General features: G+C 43.1%; 1 protein-coding gene and 1 non-coding gene across 3 annotated transcripts; both read left to right on the plus strand.

Moving 5' to 3' along the window:
- Positions 1-440: 440 nt before the first annotated feature.
- F9 (coagulation factor IX) lies at positions 441-27745 on the plus strand. Of its 2 annotated transcripts, XM_059910724.1 has the most exons (8): positions 441-528; positions 5515-5678; positions 5883-5907; positions 10241-10354; positions 16729-16857; positions 19082-19287; positions 26418-26532; positions 27198-27745. In XM_059910724.1, exons 1-8 carry the CDS (start codon positions 441-443, stop codon positions 27743-27745), a joined length of 1389 nt encoding a protein of 462 aa, XP_059766707.1. The 2 variants fall into 2 exon arrangements, with proteins under 2 accessions (XP_059766707.1, XP_059766708.1); XM_059910725.1 differs by lacking the exon at positions 10241-10354.
- Positions 18524-18596, plus strand: TRNAK-CUU (transfer RNA lysine (anticodon CUU)). Its single transcript has one exon. It is a non-coding gene; the product is annotated as a tRNA-Lys (tRNA).
- Positions 27746-27959: the final 214 nt, after the last annotated feature.

Below are 27959 nucleotides of genomic sequence, written 5' to 3' on the forward strand. Positions count from 1 at the left end.
AACATAAAGGATCCACCAGGTGACTCAAGAGATATCAGCAGTGGAGATGTTTTAAGGTGGGTGACAAAATGACTTCATTCTTTCCATCTCTTTACCTTTCAACTATATGACATTAACGCTCCCTGACAAGGATAAGATGGATCCTATGATGAATTTTGCTGCCACAGCAACTGCAGCCATTATACCTCCCCCTATTCTAATGATGGGTCACTTCCTGCTTCAGCCTCAGATCAGCCACAGTGACAGAAGCGCATGGAATCAGAGGTGAAACTTAACAATGGCCACTGCCTCCTCTCTTCATTTAACCCAAGAGGACATCGGAAACAGCCCAAAGACCCACTGAGGGAGATGGACATTGTTTCCCAGAAGTAAATACAGCTCAGCTTGTACTTTGGAACAATTGTCAACCTTGCTACTTGCACAATCTACTAGCAAAGGTTATGCGGTGCCTGAACATGATCATGGCAGAATCACCGGGCCTCGTCACCATCTGCCTTTTAGGATATCTACTCAGTGCTGAATGTACAGGTTTGTTTCCTTTATAAAGATACATTCAATGTGCTTGGCTTTTAGATATAGAAACGTCTGGGGCTGTCTTCTTCATTAAATAATGATTACAGGATTTGACCACAATGTTTAAGATTCTACTAGTTAGCATGTGGGTTGGTGAGTACTAGTTCTCTGGTACTGGTTCTTCCTCATTTTTAAAACTAAATAGATTTACAATGTTTATAGTACATTTTTTAATGGACACTGTTGGGCTTATGATTTGACAATGTAATTCCTTAGAAAAGTCATCTCCTTGGTTAAAAAAAAAATTAAAAGGGGGAAATGTTTTAACAAGGAAACAGCTGAATGTGGAGAAAAAATTAACTGTCATTTTGTGGGTTTTTAACTCATTATTTTGAAATCAAAATGGGAAACATTAAAGCAAAAACAATGGTTTTATTTACACAAAAAGTTTGATTTTAAGACATTATGTGATTCAAAATTTTAGAACTATTTAATGAGTCATGCCTCTAATTTTTAGTCTATAAAATTATATACCTTCAATTGAAAGTTTTAGTTAAAATACAAACTTTTCGTTAGTAAGTTGTTATTTATCACTGAAGTTTTCCATGGGTGAGGAAGAAATTATTTTGTCTGATTCTAAACATCTCGGAGTTAATACAGGCAGAAACTCAATACTCACTTGAGCTCTTAGGACAGCAAAGCAAGTCCAAGAATTGATGTCGAGTAGGAACTTAGTTAAAGCAATTTACATCACTTGGCTTTTTTTCACAACTTTACTGACTTTATGCATTCCCCAAAGGCAGGCACATAGGGAAGAAATTACCCCATTTAGACAAACGGCATGTTCTCACAGGAAGCATTTATCACACTTACTTGTCAACCTATTACAATCAAATCTAGTAGTTGACAGTGCAAGGATCAGGGGTGCCAACCCCAAGCATCCCCAGAAAGCAGACTGGCCCGTGGTTCCCACTCCAGACATGATGTCACACTGAAATGCAGAAATAATGGTACAAGCATGCAGAGGTGAAATCAAACCAGCAAACTGGCTAGAGTCAAGCAATAAAGAAATTCAGCACGAACACTCACAAAGTGGGACAGAATGCTAAGTCTTTACACACATCTCATCAGTGTGAAATCTAGGAGGACAAAGGATCCAAACCCTTCCTTCAGGATAAGTGCTGAGATGATGGAGGTTTTAAGAGGACTGCTGCCCCCCTGAAGACCTCAGATGTAGGAAAGAGGATAGATTCAGAGAAAAAAAGAAGGACTAGGATTTCAGAGCTTGGGAGATAATGACTAGAAGAGATAAGCCCGAAGGGAGGTTAAATATATGACCCTCAGACAATGGTGAGGAGAAAGGCACTGTGATTCCGGAGTCACCTTAGTCAGAGATAATAGGTCCTTGAGCGGAGCGCCAAGGGGCCTTCCCTAAGCACGGACAGTGTTGATGCAGTGCTCTCCTCTGCTGTTGAACCGCCACTGGCTTCTAAAAGCAGTTTCTATGAATGATTTTCTGAGATGTTGCATTTTCATGGCTGCTGCCCTTAGATATTATTGCATCAATTTAGAATTTTGAAATCAGATGTGTTCCGTAAAACCAATTCAGTTTTGTAAAGCATATGGACCCAACCTGTCTTTCATTTAGAATGAATGAATGAAATAAATGAAAGACAGCTTCAGTCCACACGCTTTACAAAACCTTACAAAACTAAGTGACTACTACGGCGCCAGGTACTGTGGCAAGGTACTAGGGGCTTGGGGATAAACCAGATTCCCTCTTTGACCTAAAGCACCATGAGGTCAGCTGAGAGATTTCAATATAACATGAGGAGATGTATACCAGGTGCTAAAGGGGCACAGAGAAAGGAACACATTAACTGGGGAGACACTGACAGAGAGACAATATTTTGAGCTGGGTCTTAAAAAATAAGTAGGTTCACACTCCTTAAATGACTGATCTAGGTCACCCTATGCAGAGAGGATCACTCACGTGCAGAGATCCAGATCCACAAAGAATGTGAGGTCTTTCAGGAACTAAGTATGCTTTCAATATTGAATATGACAGGTGAGGCAGGGTCAGGTCATCAGATAAGGAAGGCCCTAAATTAAGGAGTTTGGACAACAGAATGCAATGTGGAGTCATCAGAAGTGTAAACATGAATACCACTGATGGCTGGCTCAGGCTGCTCGGCCTGGCAACATTCTCATGAACTGTGTGAGGAAGGGGTGGCCAGACAAGGGCAGACCAGTCTTGAGGCTACTGTAATCATCCAGGGAAGGCACGAGGGCCTGAACCTGGACATTAGCTGTACAGACAGAGAAGAGGGAATGGAATGCAAGTGACACTGAGGAAGTGGAAATGATATGACTTAACCACGTGGGTATGGAAGGGGAACGGGTTTAGAGGAAGTGGAAAGACCATGTCTTGAGCACTTAGGATACAGCACAGTGCCTAAGAGCACGGACTGTGCGGTCTGACTGCCAATGTCTAAATTCTGGCTCTGACACTTTAATATATCACTTGGGGCAAATCACTTAACCTCTCTGAACCTCCGTTTTTCTGATTTACGAAAATGAGACGACAGCACCTCTCTCATGGGACTGCCGTGCGAAGGGAATGAAATAATGGATGCAAAGCACCAAGCACATTGTCCAGCACATCAGAAGCATTAAATAAACATCAGCTCTTATCAGCCACATGACGATGGACAGTTACAAAGTTGGAAAGACAATCCGGAATTCCGAAGATATATCTGACTAGAGATGGATATTCAGAACTCACTGTCGTATAGACAGTAGTTACAACCACGTGTGTGAGGATCCAGGGAGTGAGCATGGATCTTGTGGCACCTAGTACAGTGCCTGGCAGTAGTGAGTGCTCAGAAAATTGTGTTGAGTCAGGGCTGGACTAGGGTGAGGCAAGCAGGGCACACAGGGCATAAACATACTTGCACACACTGAGAGAGAGTGACTCCTTAGATTCTGTGCCCTAGGGGCCTTGTTTACCTCGCCCCAGCCCCGGCCCTAGCAAGGATGTACGGAGTGAACACGGACAAGGCTGAGGCTGGAGGCTGGAGCCTGGGAGAACTCTGAACATATAAGGGGCAAGCAGAAGAAGGGGAATGAATGGATGCAAGTGGTGGATGAATAACAAGAATCAGAGCGAAGAGGAGAACCAGGAGAGAGTGAGTTCATGAAAAGAGCACCCTGAAAAGGGAAAGATCAACAATTAGAAATGTTTCAGAGCAGGCAGGAAATACAGAAGCTCAAAATTACCCTTTAGGAGGTCATTGCTGATCCTGACGGTAGTCATTTCATTATATGGATGGCGGTAAAGAAGAGAAAGAGCCACAGAAAAGTGCATTAAATAAAAAGGGGATGGAGAAAATTAGGAAGGCAGACCAGAGGAGTAGAAAGGAAGAGAGAAAACCAACATACACCAGCCTGTACACATTATCTCCCTGATCCTGTCAGCAACGCTGGGAGGTAGACAGTCTGATGATACTACTGTTATACCCATTTACACTTGACAAAGTTAAGCTGCAGAGATTATGTGACTTGCCTGAGGTCTCATTGCCAATAGCTGGTAGACATGTGATTCAAATCCAGGTGTGTCTGCTCTGACTCCAACCCCTATTTTTCCACTAGACTGCACTGTAAATGGATACAGACACAGATGCTACTGTAGGAGTGCCCAGGGCCAAGCACATGAACTGGCAAGCAGAGAGGAGGGCCTGGTGGAGGCTGGGAGGCGTCGATATGCCATGGCACCCATTTGCAGCTTGTGGCTTTCTCCCAGGGCGCCTGGCCGCCTGGGAAGGGAAGGAAGAGGCAGCTGACGGCACTGACCTAGTGGCTGGGATTGCGGGGTATTGCAGCACTGAAGAAGGGGTGAAGGGAACTGAGAAAGTTGGCAAGGGAAGAGTTGAAGAGAAAAAGTCTAAGCTAAATTCAGGGAAAAAGTAAAGCCCAAGGGGACTTGAAGAGCAAGAGAAAAGCGAGAGGCTGTCAAGGGACTAGAAGGCTCCATAAAGCGAACAGCTGCAATGGAAATAAGGAACTTCGGTTTGTTTCTTTTCCTTTCCTTTCCTTTTTTTTTTTTTTTTTTTTGGCGCTAATGAGAAAACAGTCCCAAAATGCCCTGGAAAGTTCATGTTATAAACACCTGGTCCTGTTGAGATGGTATCAGACAGTCTCTAGAAGAAAGGAATAACTCCAGGCAACTTCTTGAGTTCCTGTTATTAGTTATAGATATAGATACTACATCTGTATCTCTCTATCTAGAGAGAAACACACACAGAGACAGAGAGTGAAACAGAAAGAGACTGAGATTGGAGAGTGTCGGGGAGGGGCTGGGGTGGAGAATTAGGTTAGAGACCTCAATCCTCCAGAGTTCAGGAGTGCGTTCCTAACAGGCTAGACAGAGCTAAAATAAACCACATCCTGAATCCCAGAGAAAGACTTATGTCACTGGAATTCCTAGAACACGTGCCAACTTAAGGTGCTGTGAGTCTGAAGGTTAAAAAAAACATGAATGCAGTGGTTTTTCTTTACTATCTAGTGAGAGACAGCAGGGTTGCATTTAGGCTTCTGCTCTTCCAAGGGAAATGTGTTGCAAAGTCATTTGGGCAACTGCGTCCTGTAAACACAGCCTGGCCAGCGTGATGGATCACCTTGCAAGGATCTGCAATTAGTTATTTTCAAATGATGACAAAGTGTGAAGTTAACTGCTTATCTGAGAACTTTCTTTTTCATCCAGAGTGAATTCAAATATGATTGAAAATCTGACCTTTTATTACCAGAGTTCTTTTGACTAAGAGTAAAATTGAATTTTAATTCCTAAATCTCCATGTGTATACAGTACCATGAGAACATCATAGATTTTGGCTCCATGACCCAAAGATAAATTGGCTTTGGGATTACTTGGATTAAAAAGAAATCCTTTCTTAAGAGATGTATTTAATTTTCATGATGTTTTCTTTTTCTTTTAAATTTCAGTTTTTCTTGATCGTGAAAATGCCACCAAAATTCTGAATCGGCCAAAGAGGTATAATTCAGGTAAATTGGAAGAGTTTGTTCGAGGGAACCTTGAGAGAGAATGTATAGAAGAAAAGTGTAGTTTTGAAGAAGCACGAGAAGTTTTTGAAAACACTGAGAAAACTGTGAGTATTTCCACATAACATCCTTCAGATGCAGAGCAAAGAACAGAAAACCTTTAAAAAGAAAAGGGGCGGGGGAACCATACTTCTCTTTGGAATTTTAAAATATCTATACATACACGTGTTTTATAAATGTTATAATAGAGAAGGAATCAAATCAAAAACATTTTAAATAGTACCATTAACTTGTCTTCTTTTTCGTTATAGACTGAATTTTGGAAGCAATATGTTGGTAAGCAATTCATTTTATCCTCTAACTAGTATACGAAACATTTGAGAATTATGTATTTTTTTCTTCTGTATAAACATATAATATATTAAACTCTGTCAAAAGGGCTCAGAAAAATAAATCCAACTCTTTCTACCCAAAATTGAATGGTGAGAGGAGACTCCAGGTTTATGCCAGCGTGGGAGATATCCGTTGGCAGATACGCTTACTCCTTCCTAGGGCTTCAAAAGGAACATCGTTCCACCCCAGGAATCTGGAAGGGAGAGACCAAAGAGAATTGCATCTGGGACTGAATGAGAGTTTGCAATCCTCAGTAGAGAATCAGAGAATGCTGATTGACTTAAATGTATACTACTTAAAAGTCCTCCTCCTTCTGGCGGCCTACAAGGCCCTCCTGCTTGCCCAGCCCCTCCCTTCCTGCTGCCCCTCTGACCTCCTCTCCTCCTCACACTCGGGACCCCGGCCATCCTGGCCTTGCTGCTGCTCCTTGCATGCTCTAGGAATGCTTCCATTTTAAAGTCTTAGATCTGATTGTTCCTTTAATGTGGAACGGTCTTCTGCCAGGTTCCCCTAGGCTCACTCACTCACCTCTGTCAGGTCTTTACCCAAATGTCACCCTCTCAATGAAGCCTGCCTTGATCATCTATTAATACTTCAACCTGCCCCCCATAACCCCATCACTTTAGACACCGTATCCTGCTCTATTATTTTTCACAGCAATTTTCACCACTGAGGTATCATAAAATGGTCTTACATATACTATTTATGTCTCCCACCTCACTAGAATGCAAGCTTCATGTTGGCAGGGGTATTCAACTGTTTTGTTTATTGATGTAGTCCTAGTACCTTGAACAGTATCTGGTACAGAAGCACTGAGTAAATATTTGTTGAATGAATTGACCAAAAGGAGGAAAAGTCAAAACTTTAATGACAAGTAAGTTTTAAAACTAATTTAAAATCCAGCAGCAGGATTTTGAGGCAGTGTAACTTTCCCAGCTTGATTTACCTAAGTCCATTTGCATGGACAGAAACTAACCTGGACAGCAAATTCACTGAATTCCATCAGTTCTATTTTCCCAGATTCTATTCTGTAGACGCTAATGGACTTATTCATACTCTTGTAACTCATAATTTCTCCACTTTGTTTTTAAATCATGAGGGAAGAAGAGGTCCATTCCGTTACATTTGCTTTATCTGCCTTTCCTCATTCTTAGTAATGAATGCTACCACGCCAACTCTCTACTAAGGCACTGCCCTACAGTTAGTCCAAACAAGTCTTTTTATTCTCTATTTCTAATCTATTTAAAACTTTGAATCTTGTATTTTAAAGCAAATCAATTTCTACCTTTCCTCCCAAAATATTCCTGGCTGCATTTAAACTCTCATGGTCCCTTCATTGCCCACCCCCCACCCAGTTGGCCTCCCACCTGTGAGTAGGGGTTCATCAATACCTCTTAAACACCATATTTTGAAGTTGGCTCCCTGCCTTCTAGGTCACAGGCTGTGCTGTCTACTGTAACTCAGGTAAAGATACCTGGAAAACATCAAGGGCATGATTCTGCTGTTGACCTGAAACAGACTCCAGCAAAGATGGGTTTATTCAGGATCAGCAGAGAATTGCAATTCAGGGTCTACAACCACCATGAGCCAGGTGCAAGTCCCTGCATGGCAGGGGGCAGACAACTCCTTTAGAGAGGGGAAAAGGAAGTGAGGAGGGCTACAGTAAACAAACAGTTCCTGGCTTTTCATATGAGAGCTCTGCCTTCCAGTCTCTTGCCTCTATTTTTTTTATTTTATAAATTTATTTATTTATTGGCTGCGTTGGGTTTTCGTTGCTGCGTGTGGGCTTTCTCTAGTTGCGGCGAGCGGGGGCTACTCTTCCTCATGGTGCGCGGGCTTCTCACTGCGGTGGCTTCTCTTGTTGTGGAGCACGGGCTCTAGGCGCGAGGGCTTCAGTAGCTGTGGCACACGGGCTCAGTACTTGTGGCTCGCGGGCTCTAGAGCGCAGGCTCAGTAGTTGTGGCTCACGGGCTTAGTTGCTCCACGGCATGTGGGACCTTCCCAGACCAGGGCTCGAACCCGTGTCCCTTGCACTGGCAGGCGGATTCTTAACCACTGCGCCACCAGGGAAGTCCCTCTTGACTCTATTTAACTGAGGTTTCTGTTTATTAATTTTTTACACTGTCACTACTGCTTTGTCTGCTAAAAATAAAACAAAAACAAGAAAAGAGAAAAAGAAAACCCAACTCTACGGCTTCTTTTCACTTTGCAGTCGAGATTCCCAACCCCCACAAAATAGCCTATGCTGTTTCTCCCTGTATGGGCTTTCTCACACGGTAGGGACGCAGGCCCCTCACCCCTGCCCTACTCTCTTCCATCATCTCACCAAGTAAGGAGCCTGGTGAAGAGGAAACATCGCCCAACCCCATTAACCAGCATCTGCCCAGCCCTTTACAGAGTGCCTGTCACCTTTAATCCTCACACCAACCCTGTGAGCAAAGCACTATGAACCTCGTTTTACAGAAGAAGAAACTGAGGTTTAGGGAGGTTAAATGACTTGTCAAAGGTCACCCAGCTAGGGAGTCACGGAGCCAAATTCTCCACTGCCCAATCCCCACTTTCTCTACTACCCCTCCCGGCCTTCAAATCTAAATGCAGTTATTCATTAAACCACCACCTAGTAGGCGTAAACAGGAAGCTCTCACTTGGCAAGGTCTTGCCCCTTGTTGTCTTTGACCCCTACAGTCTGTGGCTTTGCTTCAGCCCGAAGTACATACAGACAAGCACCCAAAGGAGGACTAAATGCGGAAGAAATGACACTCATTTTAAAGATATGTCTCAGCAAATGAGCTGCTGTGTAGCTGGCTGCAAGCCCAGAGCCTTTCAGTGAAACATCCTAAATAATTCAGCTCCGTTGGTCTGTAATATAAAGTGCAAATGTGGCTCGTTTTTTTAGACCAGTTCTGAACATCAATAATAATAAACCAGAGATAACGTATTTTGTTTTCATAGAATTGGAACAAATTGAAGTATCTGTGCAAAAGCACATTGGATCAAGGGGCAGAGGGGACAAGGTCTAATTTTTACAACAAGCAGTTTTCCAGAGAGGGACTATTCCTAAAAAGGGGTATTAACCCCCAGCCAGTGGGACCTGGAAACATGCTACTGACAGCGAGCACGACAGACACTCTACTGCCGTCCCTCGAGCAGGCAAGGGTCCACACACTAGATGTCACAGAGCTCGGCTCTAAAATATGAACGACCAATAGAAATTTCTCTTAAATTGCCCCCTTTCGCTCACTGTTTTACTCTTACATCATCTTTATCACTCACTCTTTTGTTACGCAGACATTAAGCCTTGCCGATCTCGCGGCCAGTTTTCTTCAGGGCTCCCTCTCGGCTCACGGTGCACGCCAGCCTCCCTGCTGGTTCCACGCATCCCTTTCTCCTGAAGCTTCCTTAGAAGCGCGGATGGAGGCAGAGCTCTAAGAAACCACACTTAAAGGCTCCCTCCACATCCTGACCCTTCCCCTCTTTACCTAGTCCTTCCTCCTGTTTTCTGATGACCAGTATCTTCAAAGGCTCTCCAGAACTCTGAAATGTAGAAACTTCAGGAAAGGTAGGAAGGAAACATAGCCAATCTATATATAAATAAAGCACATTTTCAGAACTTTTTCTTTTTTAATTCTTTGTATTGAAAGTCGTTTCTCACTTTACCAAACCATTTGGGACCTAATCACAGACAGCAGAATATCTTTCAGGAGTAAAGCATATTTTGTACCGTTTGGAACCATCACTGCACACTCTGCTTAAAAGTGAAGTGATAAGATGAGCACGTGGATGCACGTGCGCCATGCCTAGGCTGCCAGGTCCCTGGGTGGAGGTGCCATCTGTTACCTAGCTCAGCTTGCTCTACAAGACCTGGGACAGAGCAAGCCTTGTACAACACATAGATGATTGCCGAAGCAATGTGATTTGATTCAGAATTAACTCCATCATCATTCGATAAGGAAGGATTGAAAATTCTTCTCACACTCTGCTGACAGAATACATCTCTATACTCAGACGTTCTTTTCCCTCTTCCTCCTCCCTTCAGTTACATAAACAATGTACATGCCTTCCTCAGGGCCATTTCCTAGGACAATGGTAGCCTAAGAACCTTTACTTGTTTTTAGAAACTTAGGAAGACAGGGGCATCCCATAAGCAGCTGGTTTCCAGGTCAGCAGTCTTGCTCTGACCCTAAAATCAGGCTCCCCTCTCCATGAATCTGTGCAGGGAAGACTAAGCATTCTAAGCAATGGATCTGCTAATTCAATTTCTTAATCTATCTCAAAGATGGAAATCAGTGTGAGTCCAATCCATGTTTAAATGGCGGCCTGTGCAAGGATGACATTAATTCCTATGAATGTTGGTGTCAAGTTGGATTTGAAGGAAAGAACTGTGAATTAGGTAAGTAACTACCTCTGGATTACTCGTGGTTCAAAATTTCCCTTTGAAACCAGATGCAACTGGAAAATGCAATGTGTATGTATCATAATTTTCTCTTAAATTATGGTAAAGAACCATTTACATGAGATCTACACTCAACAAATTTTGAAGTGTATGATACAGTACTGCTAACTCTAGGCTCTATGCTGTACAGCAGACATCTAGACCTTATTTCTCTTGCATAACTGAAACTTGATACCTGCTAAACAACAACTCCCCATTTTCCCCTCCTCCCAGCCCCTGGCAAGCACCATTGTATTCTCTGCTTCTATGTGTTGGACTATTTTTAGACACCTCATATAAGTGGAATCATGCAGTATTTGTCCTTCTACGACTGGCTTGTTTCAATTACCATAATGTCCTCTAGGCTCATCCATGTTGTTGATTATGACAGAATTTCCTTCTTTTTGAAGGCTGAATAATATTCCATTGTATAAAACATACTTTCAAAGCTTATAAACATTCATTTTATCTGCAGTCATAGTTTCCAGGATGCACTCAAGAAACTAGATGAAGAACAATAGTAAGATTTGGTAGCTAGTAGGAAGTGGTAACGATGTTCCACTAGCATATTCACCCTCAGTACAACCACATGCAGTCAGCACCGTTATCATCTCCATTCTACGCAAGTGAGAAAAGTGCAGCTCAAACAGCTCAAAAATCACAGAAGCAGTAAACAGTTGAGCCAGGATTTGAACTTCAGTTGGTTTGACCAAAACCCATTCTTCTAACTGCTACCCACAAAACACAAAGAAAACTGACCCATAAAATTGTTAGAACTCATGACTAAATTGCTATCAACAAAAGCAGTGGAAGTCAACTAAGTAAAGAAATGGGGTATGGGAAGGCCAATTCTCCCATATACTCGGCACTTCTCCACGCATATGAACCACTTCACATATGAAATTTGTTGACAAAAATCAAAACTCATTCCTGAATTTGACTATACTGATAAAGCTGAAAGAGTTACATAGAAAATCAAGGATCACTGTGCATCTTTTCTTTGCATATCCTAGAATTTTTTTGTTCTGAGATTTTGGCAATTGGAACAGCAAACCCCAAAGTCCTTTACCTACTTGTTTATTACCTCTGGATGCAGGATTACTGGTATCGTGATTGTGAAAAGCATACAGTGCTAATGACGGATTCTCTTTCTCCTCTGAAACTCCAGAAGAATAGAGATGCAGTTCTAGGGAAAGAATTTAACACCACAGGCTACATGACTAAGGGCAAAGAGTAGAAAATTAGCAAGACTCTATTAAGGCGTTATGGCAACCCACCTGACACACAGATGAAAAGGGCATAAAACAAAATGAAACGCAGCAGCTGCACTTGTCCTATTGAGAAGGGAAAAAGTCATCTCTAATGCTGTTCAGAAATCCTTTCAGTGCTAAAGAGAAATCCATTGATCATCTTCCTTTGAGATCCAAAAGATAAAAAGGAATAGAAGATAGGAAAAAGAAAAGGTGGCAGGGCAAAAACATTAAAAAAAAAAAAAAAAGAAAAAAGGAGATGCAGGTGGATGAACTGTACCCCAGGCTTGGACTCCCACTCCTGCAGGCTTCCCAGCATGGGGACAAACCGATGTCTGGGTTCCCTTTCCTATGGGTGTGTTCATTAGCTCAACACCTCTGAAGTGCTACTTTCATCTGAAAGGTTATAATTTCAAGTTCAGATTGACCTAGATAAATCCCATCCTGCTATTATGGAAACCTACAGAAACTGATGGAGTATCAGCTTAAATAATATAACTATTGGAGCTGAGGGAATGAAGGACTCAACTGGTCTCCGTTAAGAATGAAGGGCATGTGGTAGCAAAGTATAACTGAAAACAGTGTTTAGTATTAAATATTCCTAAATGTCTTTAGTTTAAAAATAAAGACACTTTAGAAGAGGCAAAGAGCCCTGAGGAATGTAGCTATAAGCACAAAACTGCTATAACAGGCTTTGTTACGTGTGTGAGGCTACAATCTACACAGCAAAAGTGCTAGGTCTACAACGGGCACCATCTGAGGCCTCTCGGGTTCCCCACGTTTTGGTTTGGTCAGGGCTCTGCAGCCACCATTACACCTGGCCTCTAGGGTGTCTTGAGCTCCCCCAGCCCATCTGATCAAGGTTTAGAAAAATCCTCCCAGCTTGCTTAGTTCAGAAACAAAGTGGGAATTCTCTCAAAAAGCTCTTTATCTCAGACACTAGAGGAAAGCAAAAGCATATACAAACTCCCATTTAAGCTGTTGCTTCAAACTGAACTAAGGACTAATCTCAAAAGCTGCTAGAAAAACAGAACAGTTCATGGAGTATCTGGGCCCCAAGTCCCTTGCCTCACCCTGTCTCGGAAAGGGAAGGAGATTTCCATTGTTAGATCCTTGTTGTTTGTTTTCCTCTTCTCTTGTTCATCAGGCTCCTCTCCAGGGGAGAGAGGTGCAAATATTCAGGGCACGCTTTCTAGTTAGAACAATTAATTGGCTACTGTGTCCCTTTGGCTGGAATAAAGACCACCGTATGTGCCCAGTTACACATCACATCTGAGTCCTTTTCAGATAAATCAAAGTCTATAAGAACTTGGTCATTCCTGTCCCTTCTAAAGAGTACGAGAGGCATTTCCCCACAGTAACAGAGGACGGAAAGAAAAACAAGCATATAAACAGTTTTTTTTTTTTTCGTTTTGCTAACACGTCACAGACACTACTAATTTACTGCGTATTTCTGTGGAGTAGAAAAAAGAAAATATCTTGAGTTTAGCCGAGTAACAGCATATTCTGTGATACGCTGGTTAAACAGAACATCTTTTGTCCAAGCTTTGGTTTTCCCATCCATGAATATATCAGGGAAGATGAAGGCAGACTAAAATAAAGCAGAACACGGTAACTTTTGTAGTAGGCATGAGGGGAATTAGAAAGAGGTATTTGTGCTAACACGGAGGGAGAAGAACAGATGCTTTGACATGTCCTTCCACAGATATTCTAGGCACTGAGATCAGCCCCAGGACCAGGGAGAACCCACACCCAACACAGTGCCTGACGTCCGAGTGCTCAAGAAACTGTTGATGAATGAGGCCCACAGTGACTGTCCCTGAGGTCCAGGACTACAGACCTCTCAACTGGAACTCCTCGTGCTGTTATTCTCTTTCCAGACTCGAGTTCTTTACCTGAGGTCAAAAGACTGCTGGTCGGACAGCAATATTTCCCACTGCGTGTGCAAACCAAGCCAGAGGACAGCAGCAGCGGCAACACACTGGGCTGCAAAGAGCAATGACGAATGAGGAAAATGACAGAGAGGTCTAGTTACCTAGCCAAGGACGCAGCATCAGAATCGGGAAAAGCACCCTGACTTTACCCATTCCCGTTGTGCATGGCCTGGACCAAAGTAGTCAGCACCTACCACCCACCTCTGTGAACTTAGCACAATCTCATATTGACTGAACACTCCCTGCAGGTGGTATTTGATTTGGCTGAACACTCTAGTATTGCTTTGTAGCAACAAAATGATTGCTAGTAACATGAGAAGAGCCAGGGATGTAATCACCAATAGTGAGGAGAAAGGTCTTTAAAAAATAAATAAATAATTAAAAAGGACCAAGTGCCACCTTTCTGGATCATGCACTTAGTGGATTATTGGTAGCGAAGGGTAAAGCTCAGGCTGGTTCCTCTGTCCACCTAGTAACAGTTGATTTGCCTCCCCTTATTTCCTGAAGTATCAGTAAGGAACATGAGCGAATCATTACATTAGCCTATGCTACCTATGTAAAATGTAATTAGAAAATTTAGATCTGTCACTCAAAACTCCATAATATACTCCAAAACCATATAGTCACTCTGTTAGCCTGGAATCCCCCAGGAAAAAAGAGTCTGTGACACAAGCTTATCTATTAGGGTGTGCAATTCTAGGGGGGCAAGAGTAAGGGATGGGGGAGTGAGGCAGTGAGGAAAGGAGAACCAAGAGTAAAAGGAGTCATCTCTCCTCATCTGCAACTGATTGTTTGATCTCCGGGGACTGTTTTCCAAGAAGCCACGTGAGCTGGCCTCAGGAGAGTCAGCCTCGGAGGGGAGAAGAGGTGAAAGAATCTGTCCATCAGCATCCTTCTCCAGAGGGTCAACACTTCAGCCTGTGGGGCTTTAACTCCCCTGCATCAGCAGGTTGTACACGCTGGGGCCCCCTAGAGGTCACGTGGCATCCCAGGCCTCAGCATCAACCCGGGAACGCCAAGCTAAGAGGCGAGAGGCACACAGTACAGATCTGAGCCCAGGCCATTCAAGGCTGCACCTGGACGAGGCCAGCGGAAGTCCATGCAGAGCTGATCACCAGGGTGCTGGGGACGGACGTGGGTGAGGCTGGTGGGGACTAAGGTGGTGCACAAAGAGGTGGCTAACACAGTCGCTCATGTTCAAACTCTCCATGTTCTAACTGCACTGACAAGTGAGCATTTCTCTTGAAGGCTGTACTGCTGTTGAGCCTGTAGGCAAGGGGGAAGGTGCCTACGCCTGTGTTCCTATGCTGCTCTAGAGACAGAAATAGGCCCAAGGGCAGAGCCTGTTTCTCTTAACTCAGCAGGTCTCAGCCAGCAAGCCCTAAACCCTGCTACTTCCTGTTATTGAGATCGCATCAGAGAAACAAAGGGAAAGCACGCAAATTAGAAAATGGAAAATAAGATGGCAGGAACAAGCCAAATATATCAGGAATCACAATTAATGTGAATTGGGGTTAATGACAATTTTCAGTCTGGAGTTAAAAATCTAATTGTATGCTGTTGATAAAAGAGATACCTAAAATAAAACTCTACCAGGAGGCTAAAATAAAAGGATGTAAAAACATTTGCCAGGCAAATGCTAACAAAAAGAAACTGGCAAAGCTATCTTAATATCAGATAAAATAGAATCCCAACAAAAAGCATTATAGGAGACAAAGAAAGATATTTTATATTAATAAGGGAGATTGTATAGGAGAGTAAAGAAAATATGAGCCAGTAGAATGCTTATCGTTTGTCAACACATAGTGTTTCTGGCATTTAGCTCCCTTAAAGGACCCTATTTCATTCTCTTGTGTTGACACATACTCACGTCAGCCAGCTTCAAGTTTGCTTTGAAAAACTGGATTATATTAAAACCAGGCACTTCTATTCAGCAAAATATACTATTTAGGGTGAAAAGGTAAGTCACAGAGTGGGAGAAGATATCCGCAATACATATATCCAGTAACTGGAACTCTTATACGCTGATGGTGGGAATCCAAATTTGCACAAGTATCTTAGAAGACTACTTGGCAGTATCTACTAAACCTGAACACATGGTCCAATCATTGCACTCATGAGTATATATCCAGTAAATACGCACGCATATGTTACCAAAAGATATGTACAAGAATGTTCATTACAGCATTATACATAAGTGCCAAAAACTGGAAACTCAACTCAAATATTCACCCACAGTAAAATGGATGAATGAAGGTAGTAATATTCATAACAATGGAATATACTACACAGCATGCAGATGAACTATAGCTATACAAAACAACATGGATGAAGCTCACAGACAAAATGTTAACTGAAAGACACAGAGGAGTACATATTGGGAGCTTCTCCCTATATAAACTTCATGAACAGGCAAAACTAATTCCCTGTTAGAAGTCAGGGTAATGGTAACTTTGGGAAGGAGGAAATAGTGACCAGAAGGGGGAATTAGGAGAGCTTCTGGGGCATTGATAACATCCTATGTACTGATCTGTTTACTGTTTAAACAAGCGCAGTCACCTTGTGAAAACTTTTTCCAAAATTCTGGGTACTTTTCGGAATATGTTATACTCTAATAAACAGCTTTTTTCATTGCATTCTATGACTTTGTGAAAGTAGTATATCTATAAACAGCTTTTTTCATTGCACTCTATGACTCTGTGAAAGTAGTATATCTACAATTTCAGTTTTATGCCAAATCACATATATTGCTGCCACCATTTTTATGCCTTATTAAGAATTTTATCTTTTTTCCCTACTCTTAGCTCAAGGTTCACACACTTCTCTCCATGAATGCCCCCAGCTTATATCTGACCTGTACAGGAGTCAGTAGTTTCATGTACTTTTTAGAAATGCATGTTAAATGATGCTATTGCTGGGACTTCCCTGGCGGTCCATTGGTTAAGACTTCCCCTTCCAATGCAGGGGGTGTGGGTTCGATCCCTGGTCAGGGAGCTAAGATGCCACATGTCTCGTGGCCAAAAAACCAAAACATAAAACAGAAGCAATACTGTAACAAATTCAATAAAGACTTGAAAAATGGTCCACATCAAAAAAATCTTAAAAAAAAATAAATGATGCTATTGCTGTTGATTCTGCTTTCTTTCAGATGCGACATGCAGCATTAAGAATGGCAGATGCAAGCAGTTTTGTAAAAAAGGGGCTGATAACAAGGTGGTTTGTTCCTGTACTGCCGGATACCGACTTGCAGAAGACCAAAAGTCCTGCGAACCAGCAGGTCAAAATCTAAATAAGTTTTTCTTTTAAGCTCGGCAGATACATTCTCCAAATCCATATTTGAACTTTTTGCATTATAACTAACCTACATAATTTTATGCCCTACTTGTTTCTACTTCCTTTTGAAATCATAGAAAAGACTAGTAGCATGGACAAATTAATTTTTCAAAATGCATCATTTTAAATAGAAATTCTGCAATTGTCTTCAGTCTGAATTCTTTGCTGCGTCCGATTTTTTTCTCTGACCTTTATATCATGAAGCAATCGATCTGTGTGATTTCTGTATGCATATTTGTAATTCGCCAAGTCAAATTAATGTAGTAATCCCATAACATAAAAGATACGTACGTGATTGACTGATAGGCTTCTAGTACAAGGACAGTGAATTTTAAGCATGATCTGTCCGGGTGTGGCTGGCTTACTCCAAGAAAGTTATTTCCTATCCTTGGGTCCCAGCTGAGTTTACACGCTTGGCATCAGAATAGTTCTGACAACCATCTGTTTTAAGTTGTGTCAGGCTGATCAGCACAGTCAATCTATACAGCAGTGGACAAAGCAATGTTTCCCACTCATGTCAACCATGCCACCATGTTGACAGCTGACTGGTGTGTTCAGAGCATCTCCACTCCAAACTCATACTGCTCTTCTCTGAAAAAGAAGGCAGTAGAAACTTGGATTTTGAAAAAAGCAGGTTCTGCGGGATCAATTACATTTGATAAATGAGGGGTCTTTTTGAAGCAAACTAGATATAATTTCTTTTGCATTTCCAAAGCCTGATATCTTATTAAATTGGTACATTAAATCACGCACCATTCCTCTGTAACTGGGTTCGATACCTATCTCAGCAATGCACCCGGCAGAGGAAATTAAAGGCAGCATCAGAAGCCAAGAGTATACATTCTGCACTAAAATGAAGAGTCTCTAATGCTTCAGAGACCTGCCTGCCTCCTGTCCTTCTACCTGGTTCTTGACATGCACTGCTTCAAATTAGCCTACCTAGGGAGAAGTGTGTGCGTATATCTGTTTTAACCTTCGAAACCTAACTTCCAGTGTAGACAGATAGCATAGTAGCTAAACCCTTATAAGCCCTTCTCTGTTATAAGCGAGGAAAAAAAAATGGAGAACCACCTCCAACTATTAAGTGTTATATTTGAATATAGCCTTAGCTTTAGCAGAATAAATAGGCCAAACCTAAAATAAGCTTTTCTGCCTTTCAATAGTAATGGTCCCTTTTCTCTAGCTATTGTTGATGATTTATATTTATACATAAGTATTTTGAACTAATTTCTTGTTTTCCCAACCACATGCTGTCTTCATGATACCCTGCCGCAGCTGGTTGCTATAGAAATGTCTGTTATAAGGAATGTGGATAGAAGGAAAGTGAGAAATGAAATGTGAGATGACTTTGCTGGACTACAAATTTCCATTCTGGTTGTCCCCAGTGTTTCAGTAGATGATTTCTTTTCTTTAGGAAATAAACCAACCCAAGGTAAAAAGTGGCCAGTGCCCAGGTAGATGTGGCTGTAATAATCATATCAATAATTTATTTGGTTAATACTCAACAGCCAGGTAGGTAATTAAATCACAATGATCTCTCCCCAATGGATACCTAAAGTCCACCTTGGAATCTAGAAGGCATTCTGGTCTACAAAAGAAACCCTGGGAATTCCCTGGTGGTCCAGCAGTTAGGACTCTGCACTCTTACTGCTGAGGGCCCGGGTTCGATCCCTGGTCGGGGAACTAAAATCCCATAAGCCGCGTGGTGCGGCCAAAAAAAAGAAAGAAAGAAAGAAATCCTGTTAACAATAAGCAGCAGACATCCCATTTACCTAATTCTAAAATCAAAGTTACATGGCACCAGATTTCCATTCAGGGACAGTACTTGAGAGTAAGACTTTTTAGCAAAGAAACTAAACAGAAAGTCATTAGACTTTATAAAAGTCTTACAAAATTCAATTCTGGAACACCTCTTCTATTTCCATAAAGATGATGGATTCCTGAGCCAAATGTCCTTTTCATGAAGGGTTTGAAAACTTTCCATGAAAATAATTCAATTAACCTTTTAGTTTTAGACTATATTCACTGATTTGATTTTTTTAAAAATATCGACGGGCCTACTTCTCAGAAGTGACAAGGATGGGCCTCATTTTCCACTTTTGTAATACAAGTTCTGCTTGCCAATGAGAAATACCAGAACAGTAATTTTTTTTTTTCCATTTGTCTAGTGCCATTTCCCTGTGGAAGAGTTTCTGTCTCAAACACTCGTATGAAGTTCACCCGTGCTGAGACTATTTTTTCCAATATGGACTATGAAAATTCTACTGAAGCTGAAATAATTTTGGATAACATCACTCAAAGCAACCAATCATCCAATGACGTCACTCGCATTGTTGGTGGAGAAGACGCCATAAGAGGTCAATTCCCTTGGCAGGTACTCTATATTTATGGTGTGTCAAAACCGGAGCCCAGTGGGCAAGGGCCAGGCCAGGTGGGAGGCTGAGGCTAGGACATCAGACAGACTTATTGGGATGAGAGAAGTATTTAGGCAAGTGTTTCAACACTAAGCCGGATGAGAAAGCTCTGACAGGTGAGGAGCCGGTGAGAGAGAAGTCCAGGGACAGCTACCATACAAGGTCAAGGAGAGGTTGGCATCAAGGAAATAGCACAGCAGGATTTCAGACAAGCAACAGGGAGGTCTGGAAGCGAGGTCACCGGTGCTGGGGTTCTGCGTATTACTTCAGCTTCAGCCCCTGGGAGAACCGGTGAGAGTCAAAAAGTCTCTAGGTCCAGAGAAACTGAATTATTTCGAAGGCATCTGCATTTTTAAAAGGACTCAGGAAGGATTAAGGCAAGAACTGGGATACTGGAACCAGGGGATATGAGACAGGGGCTTGGTCAAAGGCTGTAGTTCTCAAAGTGTGGTAGCATCAGATTCACCTGGGAACTTGTGAGGAATGTAAATTTTCATGCCTCAGACCTACTGAATCAGCATCTCTGAGGGTGAGGCCAGCAATCTGTGCACTAACAAGCCCTTCAGGTGATTCTGACGCACTCTACAATTTGAAACGCACTGGTCCAAAGGAAACAAACTTGTTATAGAAGCTAGGCTCCAAAACACCAAACAGTAGACTCGTGGTACCTAGTCCCACATTTCTCCAGGTGTTATCTGCAGACAACCCACATGAAAATCACCTGTGCACATTTCTGAGTTAACAGCCAAGGGCTAGATTTGATACCCATCATTTCAAATCTTTTCACGTCCTCCTCGCTGCACACTTAGTGTACCTGTTGTCTCCTTCCTATGGAGCCCAGCTAAGATCATTAGGAATGTTCAAGATCACTCATCCACCCTGTGCACATACACGTTCACTCGCCATTTCATCCATATGAAGTAAGATTACTGACTATAGAGGTACCAAGCGCTAGGTTTTAGTTTTTTCCAAAAGTGAAGAGCTTTGCTACTTTCTAGGCTACTTGAGAAAGACCCTGCCATACTTTCACACTGATTCCTTCCTCACCAGAGAACTGTCTCTCCACACCCACGTCCACCCAGTTTCTCACAAAAGGTTACTGGGTTTCAAAAATAGGAGACAAACTGAGTGTGCAAAAGTCACTTTTAGACAAAATAAGAAATAAAACCAACCAGAATCTCTCCCCATTTGTGGATGAGCCAGCTCGACCATATCACCCTTAATCTGCAAGGTGGAAATGCTTGACCTGATTGCAGACAAGAATGCAACACACCTGCTGCAGCCCAGGCATCAAGAGAAAGCTAGCAACAGCTGGGGTTTCAATGGCCAAACTAGATCTGTGGCTCTGACATAGGAAATACTGTTTAGCAATGTCACCTAGAAAAAAGTGATTCAAAATGCTGATGCGTCAATAAAAGAGGATGGGAAATAACGCGACCACGTGGGTGAAGCAATCCCACAAAGCAGCACATACGGAGTTCACTTTCCTCTGGAGTAACAAACAGTTTGAACGAACTGGAAATGTCTAGTCTGTTAAAGAAAAGGTTTAGGTGAGCTGTTTGCGAGAGCTAAAGCGCCACAAGAGAAAGGGGACGACGACTTTTTCTTTGTAGACTTACAGGTGAAAGTTCCAGGCAGGCAGGTCGATCCTGGCCCCGGTTAAGAAAGCCCTTTCCAACCACTTGGGTCGGCCACGTGGGCTGGGCAGCTCCGGGAGGAGATTTGGTTGAACAGATGTTCGTGGAACTGTTGACTCAAGCTGCTCTGTCACTGGGACAGCAGCGGCGGGACAACCCCATCCCGGAGAGCATCGAGGGTTCGGGCCCCCCTGGTGGGAGACGAGACAGGATAGGCTAGGGACCGCAGCCACCCCGTCCAGCTCTGAGACCCTAAGGGGCGAGCTTCACCTTCCGCGCAGCTTGTCCGCGGCCGCGTGCATTTCTTACCTTACTCTAGGGCTTTCGTCTCCGCTTCCCGGCTAGAGGAAAAGCCGCTGCCGCTGCCACTGCCGCCGCCGACGCAGCCGCAGCCACAGCCGCGCCGCGTCAGCCACAGACGCTTCCCAGAAGCCCCTGCGCTTCCGGCCGCCTTGACCCCCGACCCCCAAGGCCAAAGGTGAAGGCAGGCTTGCCTGACCTCTGACCTCTGACCCCACATCATCGTGACAGAACACCCAAGAAAGGAGCGGAGGGAGGTGTGAGGCCAGTTTCCTTCATATTCCCTCCAGATGCCCAGCGCTGGGCTCAGAGCCTCTGGAGAACTCTGGGGACGGGAAGCAGGGACTCTGCAGGGCCACTTAGGAGCGGAGAGAGGAAGCGAGAGGGTTAACTCTTATATAGGAACAGAAAGGCTATTTCCTAGAGTCGGTATATCCTTAGCGGAGTGGGAAACTAAAACAGAACTCGAATTTCATACAGCTACAAAGGGAAACAATGAAAAATGTGAACATTAGAGTTGGGAAATCGAAACACCTGTACCATGAGACCACCTTCATCAACAGCTTAATAGTGAGAGATTTGAGGAAGTAGCACTGTGTTTCGGCTTTCTAAAGCTTTAATTGGGTTTTGGTCCCATGCACTTGACCCTGCCAGCCCACAATCCTGAGCATGCGCAAGCCTGCCCCCAAGAGCTCTGTCCTCCTCTTCTGCTTTGAGTTACGATCTGACCGGCCCTGTGTGTGAAGTACCAGATCTTTCTCTTTTGTTTTATCATGGGCCTCAGGTTCTGTATTAGCCAAAATTATTGAACATTTAATAATTTGAAGATCATTCTATGAGATTGATAAAAACGGAATACAATGGAAACCAAGTAGTTAAGCTTTTCTTAATCTTTTATATTAGGCTGTATCATATGCAATTGCCTGTATCTAACCATTTTAACCAACAAAATATGTCTTGAGAGGCAGTCTGTCTATTCCTTATTCTATTCTTGGCCTAAACAATCTTTAAAATGTCTTAGCATTTTCCCCAGTCTTGGCTTTCCTCAGCCTTGGCCTGAAGCTATCCTTAAAGGTACCTGAGCACTTGGCCTATACAGCTACCTACACAGACCCAATCCTTTCCATTTGATTAGGATACACCCCCATGGCAGACAACATGCAGTTACCATCTGTACAAACCAGAACTTCCTCTTTTTTTGCGGTGGGGGGGGGGCGGCGGGGGGGATTGGGAGGAAGATGTTACAGGAAGGTCCTAAGACTATAGATATATCTTCACTTGGAAAGGTAATCTTCTATTTTTCCTAGCTCAGATGATACAGCTCCAATTAGCAGAAATGAAAACATAACATATGTAATCTCATCTGGCCTCACAAAACTATTTTGAACAGAACATTTAGACAATTATTCTCTAGGATGGTTTGATGAAGTCTCTTTCAATGACGAGTCTAGTTAACCATTAAAAGCCAAAAGTGAGCATCCCCTCTGTGCCCAGAAAAATGAAATAGGGCCAAGGGCTGGGCGAATCACACCTGTGGGCATAATAAGCTGTGCATAATGTAGAAATGGTTTTGCTCTTCATATGAAAGAAAACAAGTGTGCAAAGAAAAAACGTTATTGTAAAGCTGGAGGTGGCTAGGAAGGGAGACTGAGGGTTTACTGAAATCACAGGGAAAGGCCAAGTTTGAGTTAAAAGGTTAGGATGGGAACAGGGCAGCAGCTATTACTCTAGGCTGGCATTGTCAGTGAAGAACATCAAAACAGATATGTGAATGTGTGTTTTGCAGATGTGTGTGGGTGTGTGGGTGTCTGAAAGAGAAAACAGGCTCCTGTTAGGATGTGACAAACATGAAAATGTTTGACAGATCAGAACTCCGACATCCTTGCTCAGAACATATGCTTTCCCATTTTTCCCAACATTCTCCAAAGTGATGTCATACAAGAACTTGTCCTTGGCCAAGCAGACAGCTCATACCCAAACAGCTAATATTTAGATAGTTGTGATCCTGAGGTAGCCAAGCAAACATTCCAAAACCAAGTCGCTTGTAATATCTTTAAATGCAAATGTATTTTATGGCTTTTTCTTGGCAAAGATGTTTGCTAAAATTTCTAATACCAATCAGGAATGGGCAAAAAAACAGTCTTCGGGCTTAGAAGAACACAACTGTATTTCTCAGCCATCCACCAGAACAGCGTAGAAGCTCCGGGCAGCAAGTCTTTGGCAGGAGTCAGACTAGCTACATCAGATTAGTCTCTGTGCCCAGGGGCTGTGGCTATCATTCACTCTGGCCTAACTAGCCCATTAAGCTCAGAGATGTCCAATTCACCTCTCATATCGAGGAGAAGCACCATTATATCATTGCATGTGAATGCTTAACTCCAGTTACTTGAGCAAATGTATTCAGTTGTAATCATTAGGCCCAGTAAAGAACAGTGTTACGCAAATTTGCTTGGTGATGAAACTCACCTGAGGTCTGGGCCAGCTTCATGAGCTGGTGACCAGTGCACTTGCACAGGGCTCTGTCTTCAAAAGGTTCCCGCATTTGTAGTTCAGTGCTTTGCATTTGTGTTTTGTAACTCAAGTTCAATGAGACAATGGAGCATGGGTGCGCTGGGGACCTGGAACCTCAAGTCACCACACTCTGACCTCTCAGCACCACCCAGGGATGGATTCTTGACCTCCCTCTCCCCTGTCCTCTGGTGCCTTGGCTAGCTCTGTCTCCCCTTTCCACAGCTGCCCAGTGACCACTGCCACCCCCAACCCCTGGCTCACTGGCAGATGCCCCCTCCTCACCCTCAACAGCTACCATTGTCATCCTCCTCCGGCACAGGCAGGGAGGGTTGAGGCTGGGTGCACAGACTCTATGCCATTTGGGGATGGGGCGTGGCCACATGGCATCTCAGGACCAGAAATGCGTCATAGCACATTTGGAGGGTGAATGGCAGGGGCAAACCTCTTGTCCACCTTCATTCCAGGACCTGAACATATCCTGGCAGGGAAGTTAAAATCCCTTGGGAGTCACTGTTTGCTGTTGATTGCTACAGTGGACCAGTGGGAAAGATTGACTTACCCTTCCCCCTGCTGGGGCACAGGGCATCAGCACAGGGCTGGCGGAAGAGGGGACCTGGCAGCTGAGGGCTGCGTTTGTGCTTGCGTGCTCGATTTCAGGCTGTAGCCCCTGGGCACCTGTGAGGATCTGCGCTCGCCCAGCGAATATCCCCCATACCCGAGGAAGCACAACTTTAAATAGTAAATTCAAAACACCGTGATAGGTTGTGAGAGACCACAGAAGAAAAGAAAAAGGTTTGTATTTTAGTATCTTCTGTGACACTTTTCCCTGGCTTTTGAACAAGGGGCCCTGCATTTTCATTTTGCAACAAGCCCTACAAATTATGTGGCCAGCCCTGCCTGGAGTGAGCACTTTTAAAACAGAAAGGTCACCAAGCCTTGGGAATTCTGAAACCGAATTTCTCAAATTTAATTATGCATAAGGATATTCTGGAGATCTTCATTGTCTCCCATCCCAGCCACCAAATATTCTGATTAAGTCTGGGTGGGCTCCCACAGCTGCATTTTACAAGCATCCCAGATGATTCTACAGCAATCGGCCCACCAAGCACACTTGGAGAAATACTGGGTGCTTAGAAGCCTAGATTCTGAAGCCAGGCTGACTAGGGTTTGCATCCCAGCCTCACCACTAACTAACCTTAACTAACTAACTGCATATCTAAACCTCAGTTTGCTCATCTATACATGGATATGTTACTGTCACTCCACAAAGTACATAAAACAGCACAGTGATTATCCATAGTAAGCAATCAATACAGGGTCAAAAAAAAAATTAAGAAGATTGTTAAGTCTGGGCGATGGGTACACTGGTGTTTATTATATTGTGTGAGTTTCCCTATATTTTTACTTTTCAACATAAGAAGCAACAGCTAGAATGAGAGGGAAACCTGAGTATGGAAAAGAGGGTCAGAGGCTTGCAGTGAGTCAGGCCCATAGGTCTTCAGGTAGGAGGCTAGTGCTTTGGTGTCTAAGATTTAGCAAGTGTTCCATGAATTGAATTCAGGACAAAAAGAATCTTCACTAGGATACGCCCCCAAGGACCTTCTCAGACTCACACTTGAAAGGAGTGACCACACCCCTTCCCTAGTTTATTATGAATGGGTTTATGCCTGGGGCTATGTGTGCTTTAGTAAAAGGTCAGCAGTTCACAAGGGCTAGTCAGGGCCCACAAAGGGTTTACCAAATGTTAGTGTGCCCTCTAGTGTTCACAGTTCTCAGATGGAGCAAGGCCCTTGCATACACAAGAAGTGAAATTCTCCAACTTGATCTAGACATTGAGGTGGTAAAAATATTCATGAACCACTCTGGCTATACAATGAATGTACAGATGAAAGAATGGATTGGCCTCTTATCTAATAATGTCCAGGCTCAAAGCAGCGCCCAAACACCTTTGTCTGCTTTGTCCCCAAATCAAACATAGCTTAATAGACCTTTTAGGACAGAGGCAGCTTACGGATCCAGTTGGGGGAGGAGAATAGAGTTGGGGGAGACCGGAAGGAGTGGGCGAGTTCCGCTGTTTTCACTGCCTGGATGGCCATAGCACAGCCCTTAGGGAGGCCATAGGTCTCATTTCACATCATTCTGGTTTAGAAAGGGCTTGAAAAGACCTCCTGGAAAAATCAATAGTTTTTCTCTTTCAAATGATCTGTAGCAAGGAGATTTCCTCGTGCAGGGACAGAAGACTCAATAATAACTATTGATCCCCAGGAGTCAAATAAGTGCATTTCTGAATGTACCTGCCATATCCCTGTGAAGCAATTCGTGCTATCAGAGAACCTGACTCACCTGGAAAAGGAATCCAAGGGCCCTGAATCATCAAAAGAAGCCATTGCCTCAGAGTTGCCTCATCTAATGCTCCCCCTGGCTATCACTGCTCATTCTCTTCAAGAGTTTCAGAAATGGCTTTTTTGATTGTGCTCCAGAAACACTAATTCATCTTCAAAGCTGACACTTTCCAGAAACACTCCACTTCCGCCAGCACCTAGAAGCCAACATTTTGCCCACTCCTCTAAACAGCACACATGGTTTTTTTTGTTCTGGATCAATTATATTATGTAGTAACATTCATAATTTTGTTTCCACAGGTCCTTTTGAGTGATGGAATTGATGGGTTCTGTGGAGGTTCCATCGTTAATGAAAAATGGGTTGTAACTGCAGCCCACTGTATCAAACCTGGTGTTAAAATTACTGTTGTCGCAGGTAAATAAAGAATGATAGACGTCTGCAACATCCGTAGATCTTCTACATGACTGCTAGATCATACGTTACTAAGGTCTAATAAGCTCATTGCTAAATAAGTTGAACTAGTGGTAGAGGGGCCATCTTTTCAAAATCCAATGTGTTCCATCCTCCAAGCCCCCCATCGTTCTTTTGGCGGACCTTTCATGTCAGTGCGGTACAATTATCTACTGATGTGTCCATTTCCCCACCAGACTGAGCCTTCCCAAAAGCCGTGTCATATCATTGATTCTTGTATCCTTGCACCTGGCACAAGCTGCAACCTGCCCTCAGTTAACATTGAATGAATGACCAAATGAATGTATTATCTGTGCTCAAAAAAGGGGTCAAAATCTTTGAAATTGGGAACATCTAGGATAATTCATAACAAGTCGATTCATTATCACCTGTGAACCATGTAAGACTTGTAACAGCATGGGTGAACAGATCCATCTATCCGATGGTCCTGAATGGCTTTTTGGTCTGAAAAGTATGCATCGGCCCTCATTACATTTTACCAAAATTGTAACAATATAAGATCTTTGACACTTGACTGCCAGGTAATTCAATGATGCTAGGTGGACACTTGGAAAACGTGTTTCTTTGTGGGAAAGACTGTGACTGACAAAGAAATTTCTTTTCAATAGGTGAGCATAACACCGAGGAGATAGAACCTACAGAGCAAAAGCGAAATGTGATCCGTGCTATTCCTTACCACAGCTACAACGCATCTGTTAATAAGTACAGCCATGACATTGCCCTTCTGGAACTGGATGAACCCTTAATGCTAAATAGCTACGTAACCCCTATTTGCATTGCTGACAGGGAATACACGAACATCTTCCTCAAATTTGGATATGGTTATGTGAGTGGCTGGGGGAGAGTCTTCAACAGAGGGAGATCGGCTTCAATTCTTCAGTACCTGAAAGTTCCACTTGTTGACCGAGCTACATGCCTTCGATCCACAAAGTTCACCATCTATAATCACATGTTCTGTGCCGGCTTCCATGAGGGAGGTAAAGATTCATGCCAAGGAGACAGTGGGGGACCCCATGTTACCGAAGTGGAAGGTACCAGTTTCTTAACTGGAATTATTAGCTGGGGCGAAGAGTGTGCAGTGAAAGGAAAATATGGAATATATACCAAGGTATCCCGGTATGTCAACTGGATTAAGGAAAAAACAAAGTTCACTTAAAGAAAAATGTATTTCCAAGGCTGATATATTTGGGATTGAACATGGACAAGGTCCTTTACTAACTAATCACTTTCCCATCTCTTTAGATTTGAATATATACATTCTAGGAATACTGCTTTTTCTCTTTACCGGAAGAAGTCTAGCTAGAATTCATATTTTACTAGAATAAGTAGATTAGAAAATGTAATCACTAGAGAAATATACTGTGGTGGGA

The sequence above is a fragment of the Balaenoptera ricei genome, chromosome X (genome assembly GCF_028023285.1).
Source record: "Balaenoptera ricei isolate mBalRic1 chromosome X, mBalRic1.hap2, whole genome shotgun sequence".
Lineage (NCBI taxonomy): Eukaryota > Metazoa > Chordata > Mammalia > Artiodactyla > Balaenopteridae > Balaenoptera > Balaenoptera ricei.